Genomic DNA, 27,667 nt, shown 5'->3' with positions numbered 1-27,667 from the left:
AGAAAATGCACAAAGGCTTGCCCACAGACCAGTCTAATTGGGGTGTTTTTCTCCGTTGAAACTTTCTCCTCCCAAATGACTCTAGCTTATGTCAAGTCAACATAAAACTAGCTGGGATGATATATATGCGTTTCTCCCTAATTATTATTCAGCTCATAAGAGTCACCTCTAGCCTTCCCCTTTCCATATTCTAATTCCTTTATCTTACATAAAAGAGCTGGCTACATTAACCTGGGAGTTTTGCTCTTGATCGTCAGGCTGTACACAGGCTTTCTCCTCTGGCTCCATGCCTCTGTTTATTTTATTTCCCCTTTGTAGACAACCCTCAACATGGACTCCAGTGGACGCTCATCATTCACCATGCAGATGAATGTTGCTCCTCTGCGCTTCAGCACCACGATCAGGGCTTTCTCAGCCAAGCAGCCTTGTGTGCTCCACTCTCCGCACACCCTCCCCAGTCTCCTTCCCATCATCTGTCAGTGCAGTACACACTGTCCTGCACGTGTGAATGCCTGTAGGAGTGGAAGTCCTGACACTAATAACTTACATTTCCAGTTTTTCTAACTAGTCTGTTCTAATAATTTATCAATTTTATTTCTGTTTTTTAATGAATTATATTTTCATTTGTTAAAGTTTTCTGATCTATACATGTTTTTAAATTTATTTTTCTGTTTATTATTTTATCTTTTCTATTTTCAGTTTCTATCCCTTTTATTTATTTTTTTGTTTTATTTTCTTGAAGTTGCCACACATATTCTAAAATTGCACTTAAACCTGGGGAATTCTTGATTTACTATATGTCAGCGGCTATAAAGGTATTATATAATTCAATCAATTGATAGATGAAGTACAAGAATGAGGAGAGGAAAGTGTCGTTTGATGAGTTGTTAAACTGACAGCTGAGGCTGCATTTGTAGCTGTCTACAGAAAATGAAGCTATCATGTTTACCTTCGTGTTTTGTCTTCCTTGGTCATCAATTTGGGGGCAAATTTCTGATACCCCGACTTTTCTGTGCTTCTTTTTCATTGTGTGCTTTGGGGTTTGTTTGTTTGTTTTGGGGGGGTGCTGTTATTGCTTGCTTTGTTTTTTGTTTTGTCCCCATTTTTATCAGGAAAGCCAAAGCATTCCTGGCATCCAGGCTAAACCCTGCCCTTGTACCCACTGGCAGGGACTGCTGGGAGGACAGGGCTCCATGTGTGGACTCTGTGATGGTAGAGTTGTCTTGTCTCAGTTATTAATACGTCCTCTTGCATAGCTTCAGATGCATCGTTTTGATAACTTTTTAAAGTTTGTACTAGACTCAGAAGGTAAGATGTTTTATTTAAAGTTAGGGCCTTTGATCAACTATGTAAATTTATAATTAAGAAATTAATATTTTTCGTTTGAATGAGAGCTTTGTTTTTTTTAAATGAGGCCTTTAATTTTTATGTAAAATTTAAGAAAGAGCTGTATTGAGTTTTTTAACTGACCCCTACAGTAATTTTATCTTAAACTACCTTTTTCAGAGTTTCTTTTGTAGGAGCATTGTTTAACTTTAATATTCAACACCTAATTCTGGATATCTATGTAGTCTTGTCTACTTAAATTGTAAGCAGAGCCAACATGTCTACAGTCCATACAGTTTTATGACCTCCCTCCTGGTCTATGTGTATGATGACAGTGTATGCATGCACCAGAGCATCTAGACTTAATGAAGTGTGGAGTGCTCGATAACCATTATTAGAAGATAGATAAGAGTTAGAAGTGCTTAATTTCTTAAAAAGAAAATGAAAAGTTGCTATATTTTTAAAACAAAGTTTATTAGGTTTTTTAAAAATTTTATATTATATGTGAATCCCTTATCCCTCCTTCATTCCAACCATTTATAGATATGTTTACTCTCCATTGCAGGGTAAGACAGATTATTGAAGCAAAAGTTTTAAAAGATAATTTAAGAGAAGGTGGAGATGTGGCTTCACATCATTGCTGGAAGCGATACTTCCTGTGGGCCAGGAAAAGCTGGGCACTCAGGTAGACTCAGAGATGGCAAGCAGGGACTGAACATGGCTCCTTTAGTCTCTAAAACCAATTAGATGTGGAAAAATGCTAAGCTGAATGTTGACTGGAATTCATCTCCATAACTGAGAAAGTAACAGAGTTCTTATGTTTTACCCACCATACTTGTATGGCCTCTTGACAGGTTACCAATTACAAGAAAATTGGTGACGTACACATGGCATTGGAAATGTCTGGAGAGAGGATCGAGTAAACGGACAGTTTGAGTCATTTTTGTCTGTGTGGTTTATAATAGTGAAATGGCTTTAATGTTCCTGATCCTATGGGTGAGAGGAAAATGATTTTATTGCTGTGCCTGGTGTGAGGAAAGAGAAAAGGCGTTTAGGATCTTAACAGCTGTGCTGTTGAGCTTTTGCTTTACTTTTTAAAGTTATTTACCATTCTTGTATACTGACAGTGATTGGAAACAGTGACCACACTCTTGTCCTTGGTAGGAAACTGCATTCAGAGAATGAGAAGGACACCTCCATTGGATGAGCTGCAGCCACCACCTTACCAAGATGACAGCGGTTCGCCTCACCTCTCATGCACACCCTCTGAGATCGGGGATGGCAAGTGTGAGATTTCCCGCTGCAGCAACAGCCCACGCTGCTCTTTCAACAAGTGCCCCAGCGAAGGAAGCACAGGGCATGAGGCAGAGAGCTTTCACAATAAAGGCTATGAAGATGATGTCCCTAGCGACAGCACCGCAGTCCTCAGTCCTGAAGTAAGCAGAAGCATCCTGCAGCGCCCAGGGAGCGTGCTCTGGAGATTAAGGGCCTGTGCTTTCTCTCAGCCCCGTAGCTTCTCACTCCACTGTCAAGCCTTCACCTGACACACTCACTGAGGCTGCCGCAGCCTACATATCCCAAACTTTCCCATAGTAGAGACAGGAGTAGGCATGGTTTGTTGTGTCTTAAATATTTTACATAGAATGTTCTGGAACGATTTACCTTTTTGCTTATATTTTGTGCTTTTTATTATCATTTTATTTTGTTTTAATTTGCTATTTTTGTTCTTTTATTAAAATTTTATTTAGTGTTTTATAAGCCTTTCAAATTAGTCTTACTGTATTTTTATTTCATAGAGTATGAGAAGAATAAATGCTGGTTAGCTTTACGGGTGAAATTTTACAATTTCCTAAATTTAGTGTGGCTGACTGCTTTTGTTTGTTACTTTTCTGGAGTGAAAAAAATGAGAAACTGGTGACAAAATAATTGTAGTTTCGAAGTCTTTTTGTAATCCATAAAGAATTTGTCTCATTCATTCTTAGGATGAAGACTAAGGTATCCCAAGCCTCACATGCAGCAGTTATCTGTAGGAGCTGCTTTCTTTCACAAGTTTTACATTGCAAGGTCCTTCAGCTTTCGCCCCATCAGCATTATCCCTCTGACATGGTCTGTGCTGTCTAAATAATGTAGGTAGTTTTCTAATGCACAGTGTGATTAAACTATAGACACATTTTGTTCAGTTTGGGGTTTTCTCCTATAATTTAAAAGTACTATAACTGCTCTCTGGTAGCTTTAGTATTATCATGTAGTATCTGACCTAGAAGGAACTGCTGAGTTGGGACTTTAAGTTTTAATGTGTCATGATTCTACCAGTTTCCTGTGTGCTATCACATAAACATATTTGAGAACTTTATGTTTTGCAAACTATATAGGTAGCCACTGACTTAGCAGTGACCCTGGATTATAACGGTGACCACAATAGTATCTATCTGACATCTAGACAGCTTATTCATTGTTCATAGTCACTGCTTCAGGAAGTAAAAACTGCTAGCTTCAGAGAGAAGCAGGCAGCTCTGTTCCCCCAGGTCCCTGCGTGTGCAGAAAAGGAGTTAGTAGCAGCTACCTTACTCTTTACATTCTTGTTGACTGGGTTGTTGTTTGAGGGTTCTTTGTTATGATATTGCCATCTGGAAATACTACAAGGCAAACTGTCCCAGAAACCTTAATTACCAAAGTAACATGTTCAAATGCAACCAGATGCTTAAGTGTATGTGTGTATATTTTCCTCCTCTTCAGATGCAAAGCAGACATTAAGCAAATGAAGGTAAAGTAGATCAACACAACTTGCCACAGGATGTCAGAGCAGATAGGTGGTGAACCCACACCGGCCCGTACGGCCTTTGTATCCTTCTCAGTGTCTGCAGGTCTGTTTATCACTCGATAGCAGGGACCAGCACTGAGATTTGAAAAAAGGCACCCACAACTGGCAGCAAGCTCTTGTTTATGGGAGAAATAAAGGGAAAATATACCTGTTTACCCTGGAACTTGCCAATTAGAGAAACTTGCTACCTGAGAAACAGGTTTTTCCCTGTATTTCGTAAGTAGAGCCTGTGGCTGATAAAAACCCTTGGCTCACAGTCAACATGGCAAGGCATGGACTTTCCATCTCTTGGTGAGCCTCGTATGCACTTGCTCCATTTCCATCTCTTGGTGAGCCTCGTATGCACTTGCTCCATTTCCATCTCTTGGTGAGCCTCGTATGCACTTGCTCCATTTCCATCTCTTGGTGAGCCTCGTATGCACTTGCTCCATTTCCATCTCTTGGTGAGCCTCGTATGCACTTGCTCCATTTCCATCTCTTGGTGAGCCTCGTATGCACTTGCTCCATTTCCATCTCTTGGTGAGCCTCGTATGCACTTGCTCCATTTCCATCTCTTGGTGAGCCTCGTATCCACTTGCTCCATTTCCATCTCTTGGTGAGCCTCGTATGCACTTGCTCCATTTCCATCTCTTGGTGAGCCTCGTATCCACTTGCTCCATTTCCATCTCTTGGTGAGCCTCGTATGCACTTGCTCCATTTCCATCTCTTGGTGAGCCTCGTATCCACTTGCTCCATTTCCATCTCTTGGTGAGCCTCGTATGCACTTGCTCCATTTCCATCTCTTGGTGAGCCTCGTATCCACTTGCTCCATTTCCATCTCTTGGTGAGCCTCGTATGCACTTGCTCCATTTCCATCTCTTGGTGAGCCTCGTATGCACTTGCTCCATTTCCATCTCTTGGTGAGCCTCGTATGCACTTGCTCCATTTCCATCTCTTGGTGAGCCTCGTATCCACTTGCTCCGTCATGCTTTCTTTGTAGTCCATGGATTGCTGGCATATCTTCTAGGTTGCTACCTTGGGAATTCTTTCTGCACATCTCTCAAGCTGCTTGCTTATCTGTGTGTAACCACTGCTGTGTGTATTTCAGAAGCTGTGTACTTGCTGTGATAACACTATGCAGTTTCTCCCATGTTTGTGCCTTTTATAGCACACAAATACATTCATATACAAGTACACATTACATGAGTGTTTAGATGTGGAATGTTTTATAGCACCCCCGAATACATTCACACAGTACATCTAGTAAATACTACATAAATGTTTAGATGTGGAATATTGAATAGCCTAGGCCACTATAAAATTTGTATTTTTTCAAGTTTATTTTACATCCTTGTAATATCTATCCTGCATCAGAGGATCCATGTAACATCAGCTAGCTCTATTGAAGACTTTCTGCAAATAATGACGCCCAGCACCCTGATAGGGAAAGATTTTTTTCTCTTAGTGCTTGTTTTAGGAATGTGAATAGTAGCTTTGGTATGTAAGATTTCACCTGTATTTCTAAGGACTGTTAGACTGTCAGAAGTAAAACCCAGAAATTTAGGACCTCATAAAGTGTTTATTTTCTGAAAACCCTTGTTACCATGATAATTATTTTTAAAACATTAAGTTGAAATACCAAAGAGACATTGGTAATTGTAGGCAGAGGCTGCTTGTTTGTTTCCTGGCTGCCCAGACCCAAAATAACCACACAGAAACTATATTAATTACACTACTGTTTGGCCAATAGCTTAAGCATATTCCTAGCTAGCTCTTACATCTTAATCCATTCCTATTATAATGTGTATTACCACGAGGCTTGTGGTTTACTGTTTAGGTTTCAGGGTATCTGTCTGCTTTGGTGGCTGCATGGTCTCTCCTTGACTCTGCCTACTATCTCTCTCTGCATCTCTGTTCGCATTTCCCGCCTGGCTTTACTTTGTTAAACCATTGGCCAAAAGCAGCTTCCTTATTAACCAATGGCATTAAAACATATTCACAGCATACAGAGGGGAATCCCACATCAGGTAATCTATAATTAACAATTATGAAATGGGTTTGTATTTCTAGCACCCACTTAAAGCTGTACATGGCAACCTGTGTCTACAACCACATTGCTAAGGACAGAGAAAGGAAGCTGACTGAGCTTGCTGACCAGCCAGCTTAGTCACACAGTGACAGTCTCTGGGCTCTGAGGATGGTGGAGCAGGCCTCTGACACCCTCCTCTGGCATCTGTGTGTGAGTGTGTACTGGAGTGCATGCGTCAAACCCAGGCAGCACACACAAACACATTAACGTATTTCAAATACATGCAGCATGCACAATAAGCAATCAATTTAAGGAATGTCTTCTTCAAAAGTTCTTCCTGTTTTCCACATGTGATACCAAGGACTTTGTATACTTAAAGTATCAACGGCTCCTGTCTTTTTGATGTTTACTGCTTAAAGAAGAGTCTTCTATCCCAAGCTAACAGAGGGCTTAGCACACAGTGCTAAGCTGACTGAAAAACTCAGGAGCTTGTTTCTCTTTCACTCAACCAGATAAGTAAGACTTTGCATAATGGCTTTATTCAGGGCCAGCTTTTTATGTGAACCTACCGTTCCCTAAAGCCCTGTCCTTATTCTTTTGGTTCAAACTGATTCCACACACTATCTGTATGCCTGCTTGTAGAAAGATAATGAAAAGCAAGCATTTCCATTGCAAGGTTAAGATAGATATTTCTCATCGGAGCTCTGTGTGCCTCCATCTGCCCTAGTTGTGCCGTAAGCACATCCAAGAGAACCTTCTGGGTCGGGCATCATTTGAGCTAATAGGAGAAGGAAGACCTTGGTCAGCATTGTTCGGTGCTACAGTAGCTATGCATCCAAGGTCTTATTCAATATTTGAAGGTCAAAGTGTGTGGCTCAAAGGTCAAAAACCTGGTTCCAGCTTTGTCAGTCACTAGATGAGATCTCGCAAGCAGTTAGACAGTCGATGGTAGAATGGTCTCTGTTTCTGACCATACCATAGTAACATGTGCAGATTTAGCCTTTCTCCAGTTTTTGAAATGTGTATTTTCCCATGTCTTTGGCAATTAACGTAGAGAAAAATACAGCTGTTTTGGATTCTGGTTGGAAACTGTGATAAGCACGGCCTTGATGTGGAGAGTGACTGTCTGGACACCAGTGTCCTGAGCCCTGTGCATCTCTAGCCAGGTTTCCCATTCTATTGGGAGGGGAGCCACATCTTTCTGTAGCATAGAACTTTGCTCTTCTTCGCGGGCTCCTCCATCAGGAGCAAAGACATGGCACTGATATGCACGTTGAACTCTAGTTTATACAAATATACATCAAAACTATGGGAGTAAATAGTGCACTCAAAAGTTGTCTTCTTTGTGTGGTCTTCACCTCTTAAATCACACTGCCTGTGGGTGACGTTGGCCTGTAGCTGAGTGACGCTTGGGCTTTCAACATGGTAGCAATGAAAACTGTTGAATATTGTTCTCTACAAGAACTTGGCATTTATTTACATCTAGATTAAGTATTAGGGTTAAAAACTAAAAACATTTAAATTTGATTTTCTTAGGACATGTCAGCCCAAGGATCCTCCTCACAGCTTCCTAAGCCTTTTGCTCCAGAGCCGGAAGCTAAATACGGCACACTGGATGTGACCTTTGACTATGACTCACAAAGACAGAAGCTTCTGGTGACGGTGACAGCTGTCACAGACATTCCAACGTATAACAGGACAGGTGGCAACTCGTGGCAGGTGCATCTTGTTCTTCTACCTATAAAGAAACAGAGAGCCAAAACCAGCATCCAGAGAGGACCATGCCCTGTCTTCACAGAAACATTCAAATTTAACCACGTTGAATCAGAGATGATCGGAAACTATGCAGTTAGGTTTAGACTGTACGGTGTTCATCGTATGAAGAAAGAAAAGATTGTGGGGGAAAAGATTTTTTATTTAACAAAGTTGAATCTTCAAGGGAAAATGTCGTTACCGGTGATACTGGAGCCTTCCTACAACCCTTCTGTGAGTATCATCCAATGACCCCAATGCAGTTTCTGTGTATGGCATGTAACAGCAGGAGACGTCTGTGACCAGCCCACTGCTCCCACACATCTGTCTACGCCCTTTACCTCGTGCTCTTTCTCTGTCCCACGCGCTCATGCAGGCCTTGGCGTTTGTTCCTGTTGCCTGCACTACATGGTTGATGGTGCATTGTCCAGACTCACTAGAGAAGTTACCCTTTTTTTTCAGGTAAACTAGATGGCGCAGGAGGAACTGTCTAGCCAAAGAACAAGTCCTTATTATATTTTTCATCCCTTTTGAGAAAAGACTGAAGTATTTCTCAGTGAAAAATTATGACCTCAAGCTTTTTAAATTTTTTTCTAAATCACACACTATTTATCTCTCTATATATTTTTAGCAAAATTCCCACAAGGCATTCCAGATTACAGGAGAGTAGTGACTACATTGTTTATTTAAACCAGGGAGGTGCATTATGTCACATAGTTATTTCTGTAGGAGAAAATCTGTGACTTGGGTAAGTGTAAATTATGACTTATATTTATTCCTTTCCTGTGTTATTTTGGAGAAGAAGCATTTTATAATGTAAATATGCAGACTTTAGAATAGGTTTAAGTTTTAAGTTGGAGGTCTGGTGTTTCACAGTTATTTCTAAGCTTTGACCATGTGAGCCTAGAGCCTCAGCTCTGGCCCATTGCATCGTACCAGGCAGGATCTGAACCTGCCAGCTTCCATACACCATGCAGCCAGGCTGCTTCAACCAGGTCCTGCAGGGTCTTTATAAGGAAAAGATGATGGTAGATGTAATATGTCTTTTTTTTTATTAACCCACTAAGTCCAGTTAGTGTTGTCCATATGTGTAAGGATGTGGGGCCATCTACTGGAGTGTGGGACTTCTACCAACAGCCTGCATATTCAATCTTTTTATTTTCCATTACAGTTGAGTTGTATTCCACTGTGTAAATGCCTTTTAAAATGAGAGTGATTTATAAGAAGAAATGAAGGAATATGCAGACAATCTTTTAGGGGGTATACATTTTTAGAAACATGAAATAGTCTGCTATTATTAATCCAGTTTTTAAAATTTTTCACTATCTACTATAGATGAGTAGCAGTTTTCTACCAAAAATAGGTTCTTACACAATAACTGAGTTAAATTAGAAGAGAAAGACCGGTGTCAAAAAAATGTGTTTGTATTGCTTTGATGATGTCATCTGTTCCCAGTTCTATATTAACTGTAGTCAGACTAAATGGCTCCTACATTGTGTGTATTGCTCTGTAGTCATGGATTCTGTAATATTTTTGGCCAGACAGTACAGTGAGTTATGGGCCACTCACAAGAAGGAGAAGGTGCTAGGTAAGTAGCTTCTAACACATACTGCTTACATCTACAGAGAGGTGTCTGTCTTCTGCTGTAGAAATTCTCCCTAGGTGCCAGTGTGCCCGTCATTTAGTAGCTGCTTTAATTGCTCTTTAGCCTTGCTTTGCCCTTCCCATTTTTTCAAAATCTTACAACTCAGCACATGTTTTTAGGCCAATTTATAACACTGTTGTGTTGAATGTAAAAACATAATATTGATATTACTCATGTATTTGATGTATGTTCCATAGAATAAGTGATCTCTTTGCTTAACTTTTAAAATAAGCTGAATGGAGAATTCTTGCTATTGTGGTTTACTTGAGAGAGCTTCTCTTTAATTCTGTAAGACATGTTTATGAGGTACATTTGTGGAAAAAAGATTACTTCCATATTTAGTCATTTGTTCTGGTAACTTTTTAGTGATTATTTATTGTTATTATTGCAATAATATTAACTTTTCACCAAGGAAGTTTTAGTCCACCCAGATTTACAGATTACTTTTAAAATATGTTTAAAGATTTCAGTTTATTTCATAGATAATAACATAATTCACATATAGTATTTAGTTTCATAGATAGTTTTCTAGGAACTTGTTGAGTCAGAACACAAAAATGACTTTTTAAGAACTCTGTGATGGTTTTTGCTACTGAAAAGATTAACACAGCATTGAAATGTGGCTGTAGCTTGCGTGTGCCTCCTTGACCATACCTGTGGGCAATGTGTTGAAAGTTGAAAGATTTGAGTTCCCTCTCAACTAGCTATGTAAGCTTCCTAAAGGAGTTTGAGCATCAAGTTTCTGGTGACTAAAATGAAAGGGTTTAGACCAATGACCTACAGACTGTGTGTCTCTGATATTCTGATTCTGCTAACGCTATGGAAGAAGTTAGGTAAGATCAGAAATGGGATAAACTTTACTACATTGTGCATTTGATTGTGTGTATTTGTAGGTGAGTGCGTGTAGATGAGGTGGGTGTGTACGTGCCACAGTGCCTGTGTGGGAATCTGAGGACGGCTTTTCTCCTTTCTCCATGTGGGTGCTGGGGACCAAACCTAGGGCGTCAGCCTTGGGGGCAAGCACCTTTATCCACTGAACTGGATGGGGTAGATGGTACGTGTTTGCACTGTCGTGGTTTTCAGTGGACATGCCCTGCTATCTAGTTCTTCCAGACCTTTTCAACTTTCTGAAGAAGTCCACCTCCTTTTCAGACACTCTGTAATACTTAACCAGGCTTCTTTGTGTTCAGAGCAAGGCATTGAGGTCTAGATTTACATTTGATGTTTGTTTTGTAATACAACATGAGTCAGAGAAGTACTGAATGTAGCCCATGACAAAGGGAATCTTAGCAGATGTTCACGCTCTGTCTTCTCCAAGCTGTAGACTGCATAGGGACTTGTCATAATCTAGGAAAATGCCTGCTGAGAAGTTATATTTAATTCTATTCCAGGTAAAGAATAGTTGTGTTCATAAGATAATGTAGATAATAAATTGGTCTTTACATTTCTTGTTTGTTTCAAGAAGATTTAAATTTCTGGCACTGGACATGAACGTGTTCCTGCAAGTCCTCCCATGTCTTTATCCCATAGATGGATCTCTTGGAGGAAATGAACAGTCACACAGTCTGCAGCTTCCTCGATGGAAAGGTTGGTCACCCTGACCTCCGTGTGAGCAGTCAGGGCAGGAGTGCCATCCATTCTGGGCACTTTGCACGGTTGTGATGGTGCTGAAGGTGACAAACAGTGCGTGTGGTACCCTTGTAGTTACTGTAACTAGGAATCGCTGTCCTGTAATTAAAAAGCATCCCTACTTAGTTCTAACTCAATTCTAACATTTTTATGCAGATTTATTATACTTATTTTTTCTGGTATTGCTAACCGTTACAAATGTAACAATTATTTTCTTTCTTAGTCCAGAATTTGGGTTTTATTCTAGTGTGTAACTACCTGACATCATATAATCAGATATCTAATGTGTAGAAAAGCTGTGTGTTCATATTTCTGTAGTCTGTCCCCTTCACTTTAAAGGATCAGTGCCATCTGTAAGTTGATGTTCCATGCCACTTGCTTATCAGGAGTTTTTAAATAGATTTAGACTTTTATAACATGAAAATTTACTCTCTTGAGACATCCTCTTTTAATTCTTAATTTAAATATTAGGTTTCATAACCAAGCCTTTCCTGAGTAACCCAGCTATGGCATGTTATCCCAGCTTGTGTGACTGTCAGGAAGCTTAGATGATTAACAAAGTGAAAAGTCTTGATGCAAATCAGACAGGTTGGCCAAAGCAAGAAAGACTATGACAGCTAAACAGTGACATTTCTTCTTTCTTTACTTGTCATTGAAATGATAGTATCATGATTTATCAGTGTACATACATACTCTCTTCATTTTTATACTTATGAGATCAAAGATATCTTAGAAGGGAAATTTACTACTGGGGCTTATAGGTTAAAAAAATATCCTAAAAGATCCCAGGTAGCAAAACAAATGAGGGATAGAAGGGTATCCAACTTCCCATACCAAAACCAGGCTTCACGATTGCAAGAGACACTTATTTCTCTATTAGGTGTTTCCTGTGTCCTCAGCATGACTCTTGGTTGGGTCAGTTCCAGTTGTGCTGTGGTGACAACTGAAGAACTTCCTTTGAGTAGTAATTTCAGATATCTCAGCCCAGAGTCATCTGAGTGCAGTGTGTGGGCCTGGGGCATGAAGCAAGAGCATGTTGCAGAGGTTGTTCACCTCATGGCTGCCAGCATACAGAGGAAAAATGTCAGGGAAGGTCTTTCCCTTGCCCACCTCCAGTGACCTACATCTTCCAACAGACCCTGCCTTCTTTGTTATCTCCTCCCAGTAAAGCCATCTTAAAAATCCATCAAGGAATTGATCCGTTCATTAGATCAGAGTCCTCACTATCCAGTTACTTGCCCAAAGCCTCTAATACAAAGCCTATGAAGGACATTGCCTATTCAAAGCATTTACACCTATTTTGCAGATGGCAAAGTAGGCAAATATAACCTTGGCCCTCCCAACGTTATAGTCACATTGGATTGCTTGGCACTGAACCACTCATCCTAGCTCTTTCAGTCTGTTTCCTACACTTAGGGGGAGGCACATGTCTGAGATTCCCTAGAGTTCTAGATGCTAATCAGATTCTGCAGCTAAATGTGTTTGTGTATAGTTGGCATTCTCCCTGCTCCGGCAAGTCTAAGGACAGCTGTCCCCCCATCCCCCGCCATGCATGCTAGCAGTTGTCCATGACCTGTGTCTTCCCCCGTCCCCGTGTGCTAGCGGTTTTCTCTCTCCCCACCCACAAGCTAGTGGTTGTCTCCCCCCACACCCATGTGCTAGCGGTTGTCTCCCCACCCACGTGCTAGCCGTTGGCATGGAGCTCCAGTGGTAGCCACAGGGCTGATGATGGACCTAGCATGTTTATCTCATTGCAGCACCTGCTTGGGAAGCAGAGCAGCATGGCTCTGTCCCTGCATGTTCAGGGACCATTCTTGCAGGACCCATCCAGTGTTAAGCCTTCCACTTTTCCAGCCATGCTTGTAAGCTCCTGGTTTCTTTGTGACATGTATCTTTTTAAATACTCAAACAGGTTTCCTTCACTAAGCCCTTTCTGACATGTTTCACAGTTCAGAGTATCTTAGACAGTTCATGCTAAACTTAAAACACTGTCAACCAAAACTAGGTTTTGGTTGTAGTAGATTTTTTTTTCTTAAATACCACGTCTGAAAATTATAGTAGCAGAAAAAGGCTGAGAAGGTTAATTTTCTTTATATATGCTGGATACAACTTTAAATGTGTATATACTAGCTTACTCACTCTCTGAGATGGCTGCTGTGGCCTCAGTTTACCCAGAGTGGTATATGCAGCACTTGCCCTGACAGTCTGTCTTCAGCATATTGTGTATTGTCATTGTATCTAATACTAAATTTTGCCTAAAGGGATTTGAGTTATCAAGAAATGTTAATGGAAACAGCTTTAGTGTATGAATCAACTTTAGTGTCTTTTCTCTCAAGCAATTTGTTTTTCACAGTTAAAAAATTTCTTAGAATCCCTAAAGTTCAAGATCATGAACATATTTTATAAACACTTGAGTGAAATTATAGAAAAGATGAGAAGGTATCTTTCACTTTTAGGAATATCCTTCAGCCTCCTAAAGAGCAGAGGTTGTATGGAATGACTGTTTACATCTCTTCAAAATTCAGTTTAATGAACACTCAGCAAGGAATGCCGTAAATGTAAGGGAGACCCAAAGAGCAGGCTTTTCTTCAGAAATAATTAAGATGTCATCACAGTGTTACTTTCTCCTGCTGCTCACCCTACCTACCCTGCAGCCTTGAAATCCTTGTTTCACTATGCTTCGCACCTTGTGAAGAACCAGACATTGCGGTTACAGAGACAATGATAGTAATTCAGGCTCAGGAGCTGGGGTCACCCTTCAGTCATATCAGGAGGGCACTGGGAAGGTGAATTTAAGATACCAGCACTAGAAAGAACAATACTTGGGAGCCCAGAAGACACCAGCTAATGGCATGGTGTAGTGTTTATTTAAATCTGTTGAAAATAAGTACAGTCGGACATCACACCCATTTTGTCAGGACCTGAGTCTGTCTAACACCATGAGTCTAAATCCTGGAAAGCTATGGTTTGATCTTGTGCCACAGAATCTGCCCTTTCTCCTATCGTGGTTTTTCACTGTTATTTCCTGAGTATCCAAAACTACAGTGTGTCATTGCCAAGTTCTAAAACATTGGTTATATCTGATCATAATATTTAACATGAAACAAATGACATCATTGAGAAAACTCTAAAGATTCACTAATGGAGTAAAGGATCTTTCCAGAATTACCTACTCAAATTGCAACCAATTAAACTATTAAAAATCACCTTTACTAAAAATAATTTTACCTAAAATACTTGTAATGAAATTCAGTCTTGAATATTTTGAGATGGGTGTGAATGGAAAGTGGTTATATGTATTAAAAAATTAACTGTTTCATTACTTTTAGCAACTTTCAAATTTTTACATTTTAGATTTACTTTAAATATTAAGAAAATGGCCTTTGTTAGAAATTGAGAATATTTTGGGAAGAGAAAAATGAAAACATGTTAAGAGGGGTTGATATTGTTGTGACAATGAGAATTATCCAGTGTTAGGTAGGTTAAGTTTCCTTTTGATTTGTTTTATTTAAACAGATTATGTCACCAAAGACATGATGTTGTTGGGCACCTTCTGTTGACTGAGGTTTCTGTCCCACCCGGTCCTGCAGCCATTAAGTCCCAAAGAATCACACAGAGGTCTACATTAGTTATAAACTGATTGGCCAATTAGTTCAGGTTTCTTATTTACTAATTCTTATAACTTACATTAGCCCGTAATTCTTGTTTGAGTTAGCCACGTGGCTTGGTACCTTTTTTGGCAAGGCAGTCACATCTTGCTTCCTCTGAGGCTGGGTCACGACTGCAGACCGAAACTTCTCTCTTTTCAGAATTCTCGTTGCCCCACCTCTACTTCCTGCCTGGTCGCCCCACCTATATTTCCTGCCTGGCTACTGGCCAATCAGCATTTTATTAAAAATAATACAAGTGACAGGATAAAAGATCATTGTCACATAGCAACATGAGAACGAAATTTTTAGAAACTGACTAATATCTCCAATTTCATTGATCCTTTAGGAACAGATGCTTGGGAAAATGTACCAAGTGGCCTATTACCTCTGTTCACGGATGTGTTCATAGCATCTTCCCACTCAGCTATCCTGGAGCTTACACTGTGAAATGACAGGAAGTGAGAAGATAATATTAACAGATTTTTCCAGAGCAGTGCTTCATGAGCTAAAAGGTTTCTGTAGGTAGTTGCTTTTCATTTCTTTGCAACTTCTTTTAGTGCTCTATGAAGACAGGTTTAAGATTACATCTCATGTAATAATTGAGGGAGCTGGAGGATTCCCTGTGAAACTTCATTAGGGTTCTCAAAAATAACCTTCTTTATTCGTGTTTTAATAAATGTATAAATCCTATTTTTGCCATTTCATTTGTCAGTAACTTATATAACAAAATTTGAATCAGAAGCAATTTTCAAATAGTCTCTTTTGTGGCTGTCTTGATTAGGGTTTCTATTGTTGTGATAAAAAACCATGACCAAGAGCAACTTGGGTAGGAAAGGGTTTATCTTACACTTCCGTGTAACAGTCCATAATGACGGGAAGTCAGGGCAGGATCTGACATCAAGAAGCTGAAGGCAGGAACAGAGGAGAAGGCCGTGGAAGAACTCTGTTTATTGGCTTGCTCCTCCTGGCTTGTTCTGAAGGAGACAAGGGAAGGACAAGGGAAAGCCTCTTCACCCCTAGAGTCCCCTTTGAACAAGATTAAACAGCACTTGAGTTTATCAATATAATGTTTCTTATACTCTCCTTTTGAGATAGTCTTGAATAAAATAATGTTTTTCATATTCTTTTAACAATTGCCAGACTCTATATTTTCTTCAACCTTCTGCCTTCTTTTCTTATCCAGTGCCTTGTCTAGTGCAGTGAACAGATCTCAGAGGGAAAGCATTCACTCTCTTAAGACTAAGAATATTAGCTGTGACGTTTTCATACATGCCCTTACTAGTTGAGGAAGCTCCCTTTAGTTCCTGATTTACTGTATTTATTGAGATAGAAATTTTGCCCTTTGTTCTGTTCTGGTGGTTGTATTATATCTGCTAAATGTTTGTATGGAGGAGTGCACATGTGTGTGTGCACGCGTGTGTGGTGAGCATGTGGACAACTGGTGTTGGCACACAAGTGTTACACACTGTTTGTTTGAAAGTTTGCTCTATAGGCCAGGCTAGCTGGATCTCAAGCAACCAGGGATTTGCCTATTTCTGCCCCTCAGCTTACTATCACTGGCATAGGCACCAGCTTTTTATGTGGGTTTCTGGTATTCAAAATGAGATCATGACATTTGCAAGGCGTGTTCTTTACCAATTGAGCCATCTCTTAGCCTATTGCTGTTTTCTGTTAGCTTCACCTAACATTCCTGAATAAATCCTATTTTGTTGTGACAGCTTGGTAGTATTTTAAGGATTCTTTTATGGTACTCATAAAAGATATAAGTGTTTAGTATGCTTTTCTTCTATTGCCTTTGCTATGTTCTGGTATTTTACTCTCAAGAGTGAACTAGAAAATGGTTTCTCCTCTCGTGTTTTGTTTTGTTTTGTTGAAGTTTTTAAGTGTTTGCTGATGTATTAGTGCAGCAGTCACAAAAGACCAAAATGCAGGCAGCTCACAGCAACAGACTTTTCCTTTGTAGAAGGTTTGAAATTGGGGCTGGCAAGTGCTGGTTCTCTCAGAAGTCAGCTCGCAAGGGCTGTGTCACGTGTCTTCACGTGGCGCCCTTCCTGTGTATCTTAGTGGCCGTTTTCTCTTCCAACAAGAGTGCTAGCATTGGACCGGGGCCCAACTTTTCCAGTGCTCACCTCCTTCTGAGACATATGTAGTCTCCAAAGACCTTGTTTTCAAGTATGTCCACACCAGCTGCAGCAGTCTTATGATTTGAACATTTCTTTGCAGGAAATACCTTTGCTCTGCAATAGATAGAGCTATCTGTGAAGTCACCTAGAACAGGGATTTACTTCTTGGGAAGTCTGAGTTTCCCCTGGTGTGATTAGTAATTCAGTTTTCTTACTTATGTATTCAGGTATTTCCATTCCCTTTTAAGTCATTTCAGAAGCTTATGTACTTATAAGAATTTTTGCAATTTAAGTGTCTAATTTATTGAATTTCAAGTAGTAGTCCCTCCCTCACTAGCCAGTTTACTTCTAGAGGTTCATAATAACGGCCCTGTTTTCATAGTTGATTTTGGTAATTGCAATTTTGTCTCTTATTTTCTTGGTCTCTCCAGTTAGATGTTTGTCAGTTTTCTTGGCCTTTTCAAAGAATCAAAATGTTTATTTTGTTGGGTTTTTCCTGTTGCCCTTATAAAGCCTTCCACTCCTCTCTCTGTTTAGATTCCTGTCTTACTACTGTGGCCATGGTGTCTTCATTTTCTGAGCTATGTTTTATGTTGTTAGAGAATTTGATGATTTGAGAGTGAACTTTCTTAATAAGGGCACATGTGGCTATAAGCCTCTTTGAACTAACTTTTGCTGCATCTCATATGACATGTTTTGTTTTCATTTTCATTTGTCTCAAAATACTAATTTATTTTTTATTTCACCTTTGAACCATTATAGTTATTTACAGATGTGCCAGTTAATGTACATGTTTGTGAATTCTCAAGTTTCCTTCTGTTAATGATTTCTAATTTAATCATCTTAGAAAATTTGAGACTTATTTTTTGGCCTAAGCAATTGTCTTTCCTCATTTGCCCACAGAAATCATTCCGTACGCTCTTGAAAAGAAGTCTCTCCAGTGTCTGCAGATAACTGTGAGGCTCTGTTGCTGCACAGTGCTTGAGTCTTCTCATGCCCCATTGCTCTTTCTGAAAGAAAAAAGGGAGCATTGTTGACTTCACCTGTTACTGTAGAATTGGCTTTGTTTTAGCAGTTACGTCAATTGTTGCTTTCATTTGGAGGCTACATCACTGGGTGACATTTTTATCATTTCTTCGTATATATTTAGGCTGATTCTAGTATAGCCATTCTAATTCTCTTTTTGTTTATGCTTGCATGATTTTTCTTTTTTTTAATCACTTTTTACTGTGCCCTTAAATCTAAAAAAGAGCTCTAATAGATGTAATGTTTTTGTGACCCATTGTTTGAAATATATTCCGCCAGTCCTTGACTTGGGATTGGAATGTTTAGTCCATCTACATTCAGTGTGGTTACTGTTGACTAAAGTGCCATCTTACCGTTTGTTTTCTGTCTTACTCCTTGTCTCTCTTCTTTTTCATTGCAGATTTGTTTTGTGTTAGGTATTTTCTAGTATGCTGCCTTATTTACCTTTCTACTACTCTGTTTTTCAAGTTATTTTCTTAGTGAGTTTTCTGGGAATGATAATTAACATCTTAATTTAAAATAATCTAATTCATGTGAGCGCCAACCTAATTTTAGTAGTATGTAAAATTTGCTTAGTGTGTGTCCCATCAATTTCCCTTCTCCATTTTTGCTGTTATTATCATACAAATTTCTCTGTATATATTAGACATTTGTTAACAAATGTTTAGATTTATTGCTTTATTCAATGTCTTTTAAATTGGATAGTAAAGAGTTACATATTGTTTTCCTATTCCTGCCTTAACAAGTTATGAAAAACATAAAATTTCTTACCTTGTAAGTTTGAAGAACATTAGTCCCAAATTGTCAGCCAGGAATAGATTCCGTCTGGAAATGGCAAAAAAGGACCTTGCTTTGTGTTTCCTTTTCTGTCTTCTAAAGATCCCCTCGTGCTTTCTTGGCTCATGCTCCCTTTCTTCATCCTCCAAGCCAAGAGCAAGGGTGTTCTGACCTCACTCTCTCATTGCCTCTATTTCCCAACTCTTTCTGACAAAGGGAGAAACGATGTGCCTCTTACAACGGTGATGCTGACCCTTAGAAGATCTTTCATCAGGTCTACAAAGTTGTTCATATAAGGTAGCACGTACAGGTTCTTAGGCTTTTGAACTCTGCAAGTCTGCTGCTCCTAACCCTTTCTGAGCAGTTCTGCTGGCTGGGGACCAAGTATGCAAATATACGAGCCTATGGGCCCATTCTCATTCTAACCACCACATTCCACTCCCTACCCCCCAGAGACCTGTGGCCATATCATAATACAAAATACATTCAGTCAAACTTCAAAAGTCCACATTTTTTTTTCAGTCTCAATAAAATTTACAAGTCCAAAGTCTCTTCTTTTGAGACTCAAAGCAATCCCTTTCTCTCTCTCTCTCTCTCTCTCTCTCTCTCTCTCTCTCTCTCTCTCTCTCTCTCTCTCTCTCTCTGGTTTGTTGAGACAGGGTTTCTATGTCTATATAGCTTTGGAGCCTGTCCCAGAACTAGCTCTTGTAGACTAGGCTGGCCTCAAACTCACAGAGATCTGCCTGCCTCTACCTCCCAAGTGCATGTGCCACCACCACCCAGCCTCAAGGCAATCTCTTAGTTGTAATCCCCTATAAAAGCACATTACATACTTCCAACATACAATGACACAGAATACACATTACCATTTCCAAAAAGGAGGAAAGGAAACTTGTGAGAAACTACTGGACTGAAACAAGACCAATATGCAGCAGGGCAAACTCCAGTCCTGTAGCTCTCTGTCCAATATTAAAGGGCTTAAATGTTCCCACCCTTCCAAATTTGGTGACTACAATACACTTCTCTCTTGTGAGCGAGCTCCACCCCATATCTGCAGCTCTACTTGGCAGATACCCCAGTACTCTGGCACCTCTAACACAATCCACGCTTTGTTTTCACAGCTTCATGCAATGGCCTCTCAGGACCTCCACTCAGGGGCTCCTCTGCCACATGCCCAGCCTCAGATGCTTTTCCCAACCACAGAGGAAGATTCCATAATCCCTTTCCTGTATCCTTATTGACACCAGAACCACATGACCAATGCTGCCAACTTGGGCTGACTGCTTGGAATAGAGGCTAACCCCCTCCTTGAATTACATTTGTATAAGCTTTAATTTGTTAGTATTTTTTGGTTACAGAAAATTCCTCAGGCATTTCTTTCAACAAATTGGTAACTTAGTTTGGTGGGATATTTCCCTGAGGGCACCATTCCCTTAATCCCATTTCACATTGGGACTTTCTTTAATCTTCTCATCTCAAACATGAGCCTTGGCTCCAACATTGAACTTCCTGGTTCTTTTCCCTTAAAACTGTACATCTTGTATGTTCTTTTTGCCCTGCTTGCTCTTTTCCATTGTGGACCTGCATAAGAGTGATTTCTAAAAAAACATGCAACAGAATCAATACCAGGCTGTCTTGAAATCACCCCTGCCAACAAATTAGTTCAAATGCTTCAGTTTTGTCTCACGCATACACATTCTTATGACAAGGGCAAATAAGGCAGCCACATTCTTTTCCAAGATACAGTAAGAATGACAGTAGCTGAAACCTCTTAGGTTAAGCCTCCAGAGTTCACATTTCTCTTAAATCTATTGTCTTCCAGGCTCCTACTAGGATGTCCCATTAAGCCCCTGCTAACAGCATTCAATCATTTTTTTAGTTCAAAATCCCAAAGTCTTTCATATTCTTCCAAAAACCACGATGATCAGGTCTATCATAGCACCCACTCCCGGTACCAACTTCTGTCTCAGTTACTTTTCTGTTGCTGTGATAAGTCACCATGACCAAGGAAAATTACAGGAGAAAACGTTTATTTAAGCCTATAGTTTCAGAGGGTTACCATTCGTGACCATCAGGATGGGGAGCATGGCAGCAAGGTGCCAGGCTGGTGCTGGAGCTAAGAGCTTGATCCATAGCTTGAGATAAAGAGAAACACTGAGAAGGGAGGGGAACCTGTGACACAGCTCCTCCAACACGGGCACAGCTCTTAATCCTTCCCAAACAGCTCCACCAACTGGGGACCATTATGCAAATATATGAGGAGCCTATAAGGCCTTTGTCCTTCAAACCATCACAGATGGATTTCACCAAACTGGGATGTTCTCAATCATATTTTTTGAGATGTCTCCTATACCTTCTCTTCCTTCCTCTCAGAATTTGGATACATCATGCTTGATGATGTTTCTCACGGCTTGTGAAGCTCTCTTCTCTTTCTTGTTTTTTTCTCGCTCTTGGGCTGGAAATTCTCAAATCACTTAACCTTCCAGTTCAGTGTTGTTGATCTCTTTATTGAATTTCTTGTGTCAGTTATAGTTTTCAAATCAGAGGTTTTAAACAGTCATTACATCTCTTTATAAATAATCTATATTAATGTGGTTTCCATTAGCTATTTGACTATGATTAAAAGATGAGTTGTAGGAGCTGCAGAAATGACTCAGAGGTTAAAGGTGTTGGCTGTGCTTCTGGAGGATCCTTGCTCCATGCTGGTGGCTGAGAATCACTTGTTACCAATGTGCGAGGGGATCCTGTGCCCTCTATGGGTGCTGCACTTGTGTACACAAACCCACTTAGATACGTAATTTAATTTTTTTGATTTACAAAATAAAAATAAAATTTCTGATGTGCAGTCTTCTCCTGAAGCCCATTTGTGGTCTTCCACAGCTTCTGCTGAGGTTTTGGTGTTTTGTTTTGTTTTTATGTCTTATAACCTTTTTCTTCTTAAAAAAAAAAGTGGAAATTTAAGTATTAACAAACCTATGTCTATAAGTGAGCTCCCATCTCCCAGTTTATTGTTGCTTTTACCCTCATTATTGCTGCTTTTTGCTTGAAGACAGATTAATTCTGTAAACTCTGTTTATCATGTGCCGTTGCCACATCCTGGTCACTTTGGTAGTCAGCCAATGATTAGACTCATATTCCCTAAAAGCCTCGAATCATTAATTCCCCACGCATTTTATGGGGCTACATGTGTTGTAATATACCTTTAGTGTTCCTAAAGCCAGTTTATAACTGCCTTAGCTTTCACCTCCTGACTGCCCAGAGCCTCAGGTCTCTGGAAGTGTGGAGTAGGACCTTCATAGAGGAGGTCTTGTCAGGGCATATGCACAACCGTACCTCTGGATCCCTAAGAAGGTGTCCACTTGTTAAAATATCTCACTTCACAATTTTCCATCTATTTTCATGAGCCTCCTCTTAACTTCAGCTGGAAATGTGACTTGTGGTTACAGCATTAAACAGTCCCAGGAATTGTAACCAGCCTTTGTCCTAAGGATACAGCTGTTATGATCACATAGCTCAAGCCCAAAGCCAAGAGAGATGGAGACCAAACCTTGAGCATAGAACTTTCCTGGGAACTATGAGGCAAGTTGTGTCAGGACAGTTCTCTGAGAAGGCCGCTGGTCAATCCAGCCCATCTCTCTTGCTCAGTGTCTTTTCAGCTTGCTCCCCCTTTGTAAGATGGCAAACTAGGAAACTAAATTTTCAGTGCTGTAGAGCTCATTGTTCTTATGGTAATCAGTTATTTTCCTTGTGAAAACACTTCTCAGACTGCTAGTTTTTAGTTAGCTCAGATTGCTGAAAAAGTTTATTTTCACAACATTTTGCTGATGCTTAGATGCTCGTGTGGAGCAGAGCACTTTGAGAAGTGCTTACTGCACTGTTCTGGCATTAAGTCTTTTGAGTAGAGATATGTCACTATCAAGGCCAGTTTTGTGGAAGTCTATTTTACTCATGTCTAATGTTCTTACTTTGGCATGGGCATTGGTAAGTAGGATGTGATAACCTGATCCCCCCAGTCATCCAGTTAAGGAAGACCTGAGATGATCAGAGGAGCCAACCAAGGCCAGAAGTTCAGAGAATCAGAAATAACAGATGGCGTAGCCATGGAGGAAGCCTGACTGAGTGTAGAGGAATTCTGTCATGTCTGCTTTTTACACACCCACCCCCAATTTCCTCCATATACAACCTTGGGGGCATGCACAGTACAGTACACAAAAAGCAGAGAATGGGGCAGAGAATGGGGCAAAAATAGCTATGATACCAATATGTTATGGAAATAAAATCATATAGTAATGTGTTTTAAAAGCACTACATTGCCTCATATAATCTTATAACTGGGCAAGATAGGAACAAGATAACAAGCATGTCATGTACGTAGAAAGCAGTTGGAATCTCAGTAGGCAGCTGCTTTCAGTGGTAGGACTCCATAATAGGTCGAGATGCTACAGAGGTCTTCTCATCTCTCAGTAACAGGTTATGTCTGCCAAAGGTTGTGATGATTTCCCCTTTGTGTTTGTTTTCTGGGACAGCTTCACTGTGAGCTAAACGCACAATCCTGCTGCCTCAGCCACCCACATACTGGGATTGCAAGTATGTGCCATCACACCTGGCTCTAAAATACATTCTAGACTCTTCCCATCAGCCTGGAGCATGTGGAGGCCTGCTGAAAACAGAACGTCTAGAGGGCAGCTATGCCTAGAAGGCTGTGGTGCATTGTAGTGGAACCAAAGAAAGCACACCGTTCTTCTTACAATGTAAAAATTATACTGGAGATGAAACCCAATTCTCCATGGGCCAGAGATGTGCTGATGTAGATTAAGCAAAAAAATCCAAACAAGAGACAAAAAAAAACAAGCAGCACAGTGGCTACTGTGGTAAAGCAGGAAAAACCCCAGTGATTGGAGAAAGATAACTCAGGCCCTGTAACAGATGATGCGGATTCTGAAACAGCATTCCTACACAGACCACCGGACACAGAATCTGTGTGATGCTGTACTCTGCATGGGTTTAACTAATGAAAGTAAATAAATAAAAATGTGGACTCCTAGAGGAAAATTTCCCAGCTCTGGTCTGTTGGGTGAGACTGAAAGAGTATGCCCAAGATTCGCAGAAAATACAGTTTAACACCGTCTCAGTCAGGATTTTATCGTTGTGAAGAGAACCGTGACCACAGCCACTCTCGTAAAGGAAACCATTAATGGGGCTGGCTTACAGTTGAGAGGTTTAGTCCATTGTCACCATGGTGGCACAGGGTGCTGGAGGAAGAGCGGAGAGCGCTCCGTCCTGTCTGCGGGCAGCAGAGGTAGACTGTAGCACACTCCGCAGAGCTTGAGGAGAGGAAGCCTCAGAGCCCACCCCACAGTGACACACTCTTCCAACAAGGCCACACCTCCTAATAGTGCCACTCCCTGTGGGGGCCACTTTCTTTGAAACTACCACAGACACTTTGCAACACCAAAAATACAAATGATCTTCTAATGTGGGGACCTCAAAATCCATAGTCTGTTGGTTTACTGGAAAATTTTGAGGACTGATCATTGCAGAGTTGAGCTTCGCACCTGTTTTCCAGCAGGTGTCAGCATTACTTTAAACAGCGACCATGGTCGGCTCTGTGGAAGGGGCCGCCTCTGCGCTCACAGCCTGCTGTTGGCATGAACTGATGGGAATGTGCCGTGTCTGTCTAGAGCTGCAGTCAGTATTTTACCGTCTACACTTCATTGTGGTGATCATCTATGGGAGTACTAACCTACAATAACTAAAGAACAAAAGCTTTCCATTCTCAGAAGACTCTAAATATTTTAAAGAAACTGGGTCAACAGGGGGCAGCACAATCTTAGGATTTTTAATTTTGATCATGACCATTCAGAACAAGATACAAATTTCCTGTGGTAGGGGCGTTGTCAAACATAAAATCCGTCTATGTCAAATAAGTTATGATTTATAGCCCAACTATATAAAGCAGATAAAGTGATATTTTACTTAAAAATAGTACTTTATAGTATTTACTTATATTAAACACTGAAAATAACAGACTTACTTTAAACAAAAAATTTATAAGAAAATTTTCTAGAAAGTACTATGGCAGCCTTCCATTTACAGATGAGAAAATGGAACCCTATGAAATCTTACAGCACACCAAGGCTCATAGGCACAGAGTCTTAGTCTTGCACAAGAGCTCAGTGCCTGAGAACCCGCAACTGCACAGTGGTGAGTAGTGCACTTTGGTGTCATTGCACCACTGATATTCAATCCTGTCCACTTCTTTGGCTTTCGTTGTGCATCTTAGAGGAAATGCTGATTTACACTGGTGGATTAGAAATGGTAACTTCAAGTCCTTATTCTGCAGCCTCCAAATTTGTGTTAATTAAGTAAATGTCAGGAAGATGTTTAGCACATGGTAGAAAGGGCAGCACGTTGAATCTGATAGAAATGAATGTTGCTGCTTTTTTTTTTAAATATTTATTTATTATGTATACAATATTCTGTCTGTGTGTATGTCTGCAGGCCAGAAGAGGGCACCAGACCTCATTCCAGATGGTTGTGAGCCACCAGGTGGTTGCCGGGAATTGAACTCAGGACCTTTGGAAGAGCAGGCAATGCTCTTAACCACTGAGCCATCTCTCCAGCCCCCTTGCTACTTTGTAATATGTTGGAAAGCAGTGTAGTGACACAAGCAGTGAGTATAGCTGTCGCACACCGTCCGGGGGAGCTGAAGCATGGAGTCCCAGCATGCAGTGAGCAGATAGAAGCCCGTGTTCCACATCTGCTTACCTTACACTGTGCTGCTTCTCCTATTACTCACTTATTTCCCCTATTGCTTGTATCTTCTATTTTAAATAGCTATACTTATATTTTAAAAATGAAATCCAGTAGAATCCAGAAAGTACAGTTATGGGTAACAATATCATCCAAAATATAAATAATGTTTGGAAGTAGTTCAGGGGCTAGGGGCTTCATAGTCTAATTGCCATTTGAATTCACTTTCTAATAGTAAAAACATAATACACATATTCAGATAATCTCATTTAGAACATTCATTAATAGAAACATTCTGTGCATTTAAAATACACCACCTGGAGGCTGGAGATGTGACTTAGCAGCTAACAGCACACATTGCTCTTGTAGGGGACTCAAGTTTGGCTCCCAGAGACCATGTCAGGTGGCTCACAAACCCCTTTATCTCCAGTTTGAGGCACCTACATTCATATGTACAGATACACACAATTAAAAATTAGATTTTTAAAAGAATACACCAACCTGTGCAAGAATAACCAATTGTAGCTCACTATATAATCCAGTGGCCACTTTGAACAAGCTTACCCTCCAATGTGTCTGTGAAGTCATGTCTGGAGGGCAGAGCTATTACTAAGGTAGCAGCCAGCCTGTGTTGCAAAGTCTCAGAAAGGAAGCTTTTTCATTTTTCAGGAATATAATAGCTCATATAGGACAGAAAGTAATTACCTTAGAGCCAGTTCCTGAGTGTGTTAAAGCACTAGTAACAGGAGTCCTGTATGGTTATTTCTGCTGTAACATGTCCACATTGCCAAAGCTGATTGTAATGCAACCTTTTTTTTTCTATTTTGTTTTGTTTTGAGATGGGTCTCACTTAGCCCAGGTTGTCGCTGAACTCAGTGTGTAGCTGAAGATGACCTTGAACTACTCTCCCTCTTCCTGCCACCTCACAAGTGTGTAAAATATGTGTGAAGGCAGGCTGTGGGGCCTCTGTAGGGGAGGCATCTGCTAATAGCATATCCAAGGAGTTGTGATCCCTGTCTGGACACTCAGCTGTGCTGTGTGAAATTCCCCTGATTGTTGTGACAGATGTGTTCCGTGCCAGGTCAGGTGCACACAGCTGCCCCTTCATCTTCTGCCCGTCAGCGTTCACACTCTGCAGCCATCAGCCTAGGAAGCACTGGGGCAGCTGGGGTCTGCCTGAGAGGCTGCGAGTGTGAACCAGCAGTGAGGTCAGCAGAAGTGCTCGCCTGCCTGCTCGTCTGACAAGCCCTTCTTGTGCCTCCTGATGTCTCTCTAAAGCCAGCCTCAAATTCTGAGACATTGAATCCCACAGCGTTTGGTCCTATTCCACATTATTTTGTCATGCACAGAACGGGCTTGCCACAGCCTTCCCGCTGAGTCTTTCCAAGTAGCTATTTTGTTATATTATTGTTTCAGCAACTATGAGAATGCGGACACAAATAAAATTCAGTCACAAATAAATTGGGATTATGAGATGTGTTTTTACTGAACAGCTGGACGTGGTGGCACATGCCTTTTTATCCCAGCACTGGGGAGGCAGAGGCAGTCTGATCCCTGTTAGTGTGAGGAGCCTGCCCTATAATAGTAAGTTCCAGACCAGCCTGAACTACGTAGTGAGAGCTACACAACAAACCACTGAACAGCCTGAAAATATAAGTATTGTATTAATTACTGCGGTGTAATTGATTTTTCTGGTGGATTCTGTCCCCACTGCTTTTATCCCTAAGTGAAATTGATTTTATTGCCATTAAAGAAGCCAAACCTATGATATACAGAATTCCCACAGAAGTAAGTCCATGGGAAGTGAACTTACACTTAGAAAAGCTTAAATCGGAAGAAATGACCCACTGAATGACAACAGCATCCCCGAAATAACAATGTTTGGGCACTCTATAGTTCACCTACCATGCTGGGGACATTTCTAGACAACACAGGCTGTCGAGGAGAAAAGAGATAAGAGAAGAAATGAATAGAAGACAACAATATTGATAAGAGAAGAAATGAACAGAAGACAACAATATTGGGGAAGGAGATGCAACCAATGAGCAACTGGAACTGCTAGAATGCGTAAGTCCTTAAAACCCAATCAGATGGCTCCATGGGTAAAGTGCTGCTGGGCAAACATGGGGACTTGAATTCAGATCCCCAGGGCTCCAG

At 40.6% G+C, this 27,667-nt stretch overlaps 1 protein-coding gene across 3 annotated transcripts in view; it reads left to right on the top strand.

Moving 5' to 3' along the window:
* The window catches only part of Syt14 (synaptotagmin 14), a 168,129-nt gene that overhangs the window by 117,727 nt on the left and 22,735 nt on the right, over positions 1-27,667 (top strand). For all 3 annotated transcript variants that reach the window (XM_075989516.1, XM_075989515.1, XM_075989514.1), the window contains 2 exons: positions 2,491-2,762; positions 7,692-8,141. In XM_075989516.1, coding sequence (XP_075845631.1) covers positions 2,491-2,762; positions 7,692-8,141 — 722 coding nt within the window. The remainder of the gene's footprint in view (positions 1-2,490; positions 2,763-7,691; positions 8,142-27,667) is intronic.

This window comes from Microtus pennsylvanicus, chromosome 10, assembly GCF_037038515.1.
Source record: "Microtus pennsylvanicus isolate mMicPen1 chromosome 10, mMicPen1.hap1, whole genome shotgun sequence".
NCBI classification, from domain to species: Eukaryota; Metazoa; Chordata; class Mammalia; order Rodentia; family Cricetidae; genus Microtus; species Microtus pennsylvanicus.
This window is presented reverse-complemented; position numbering and strand designations above follow the sequence as displayed.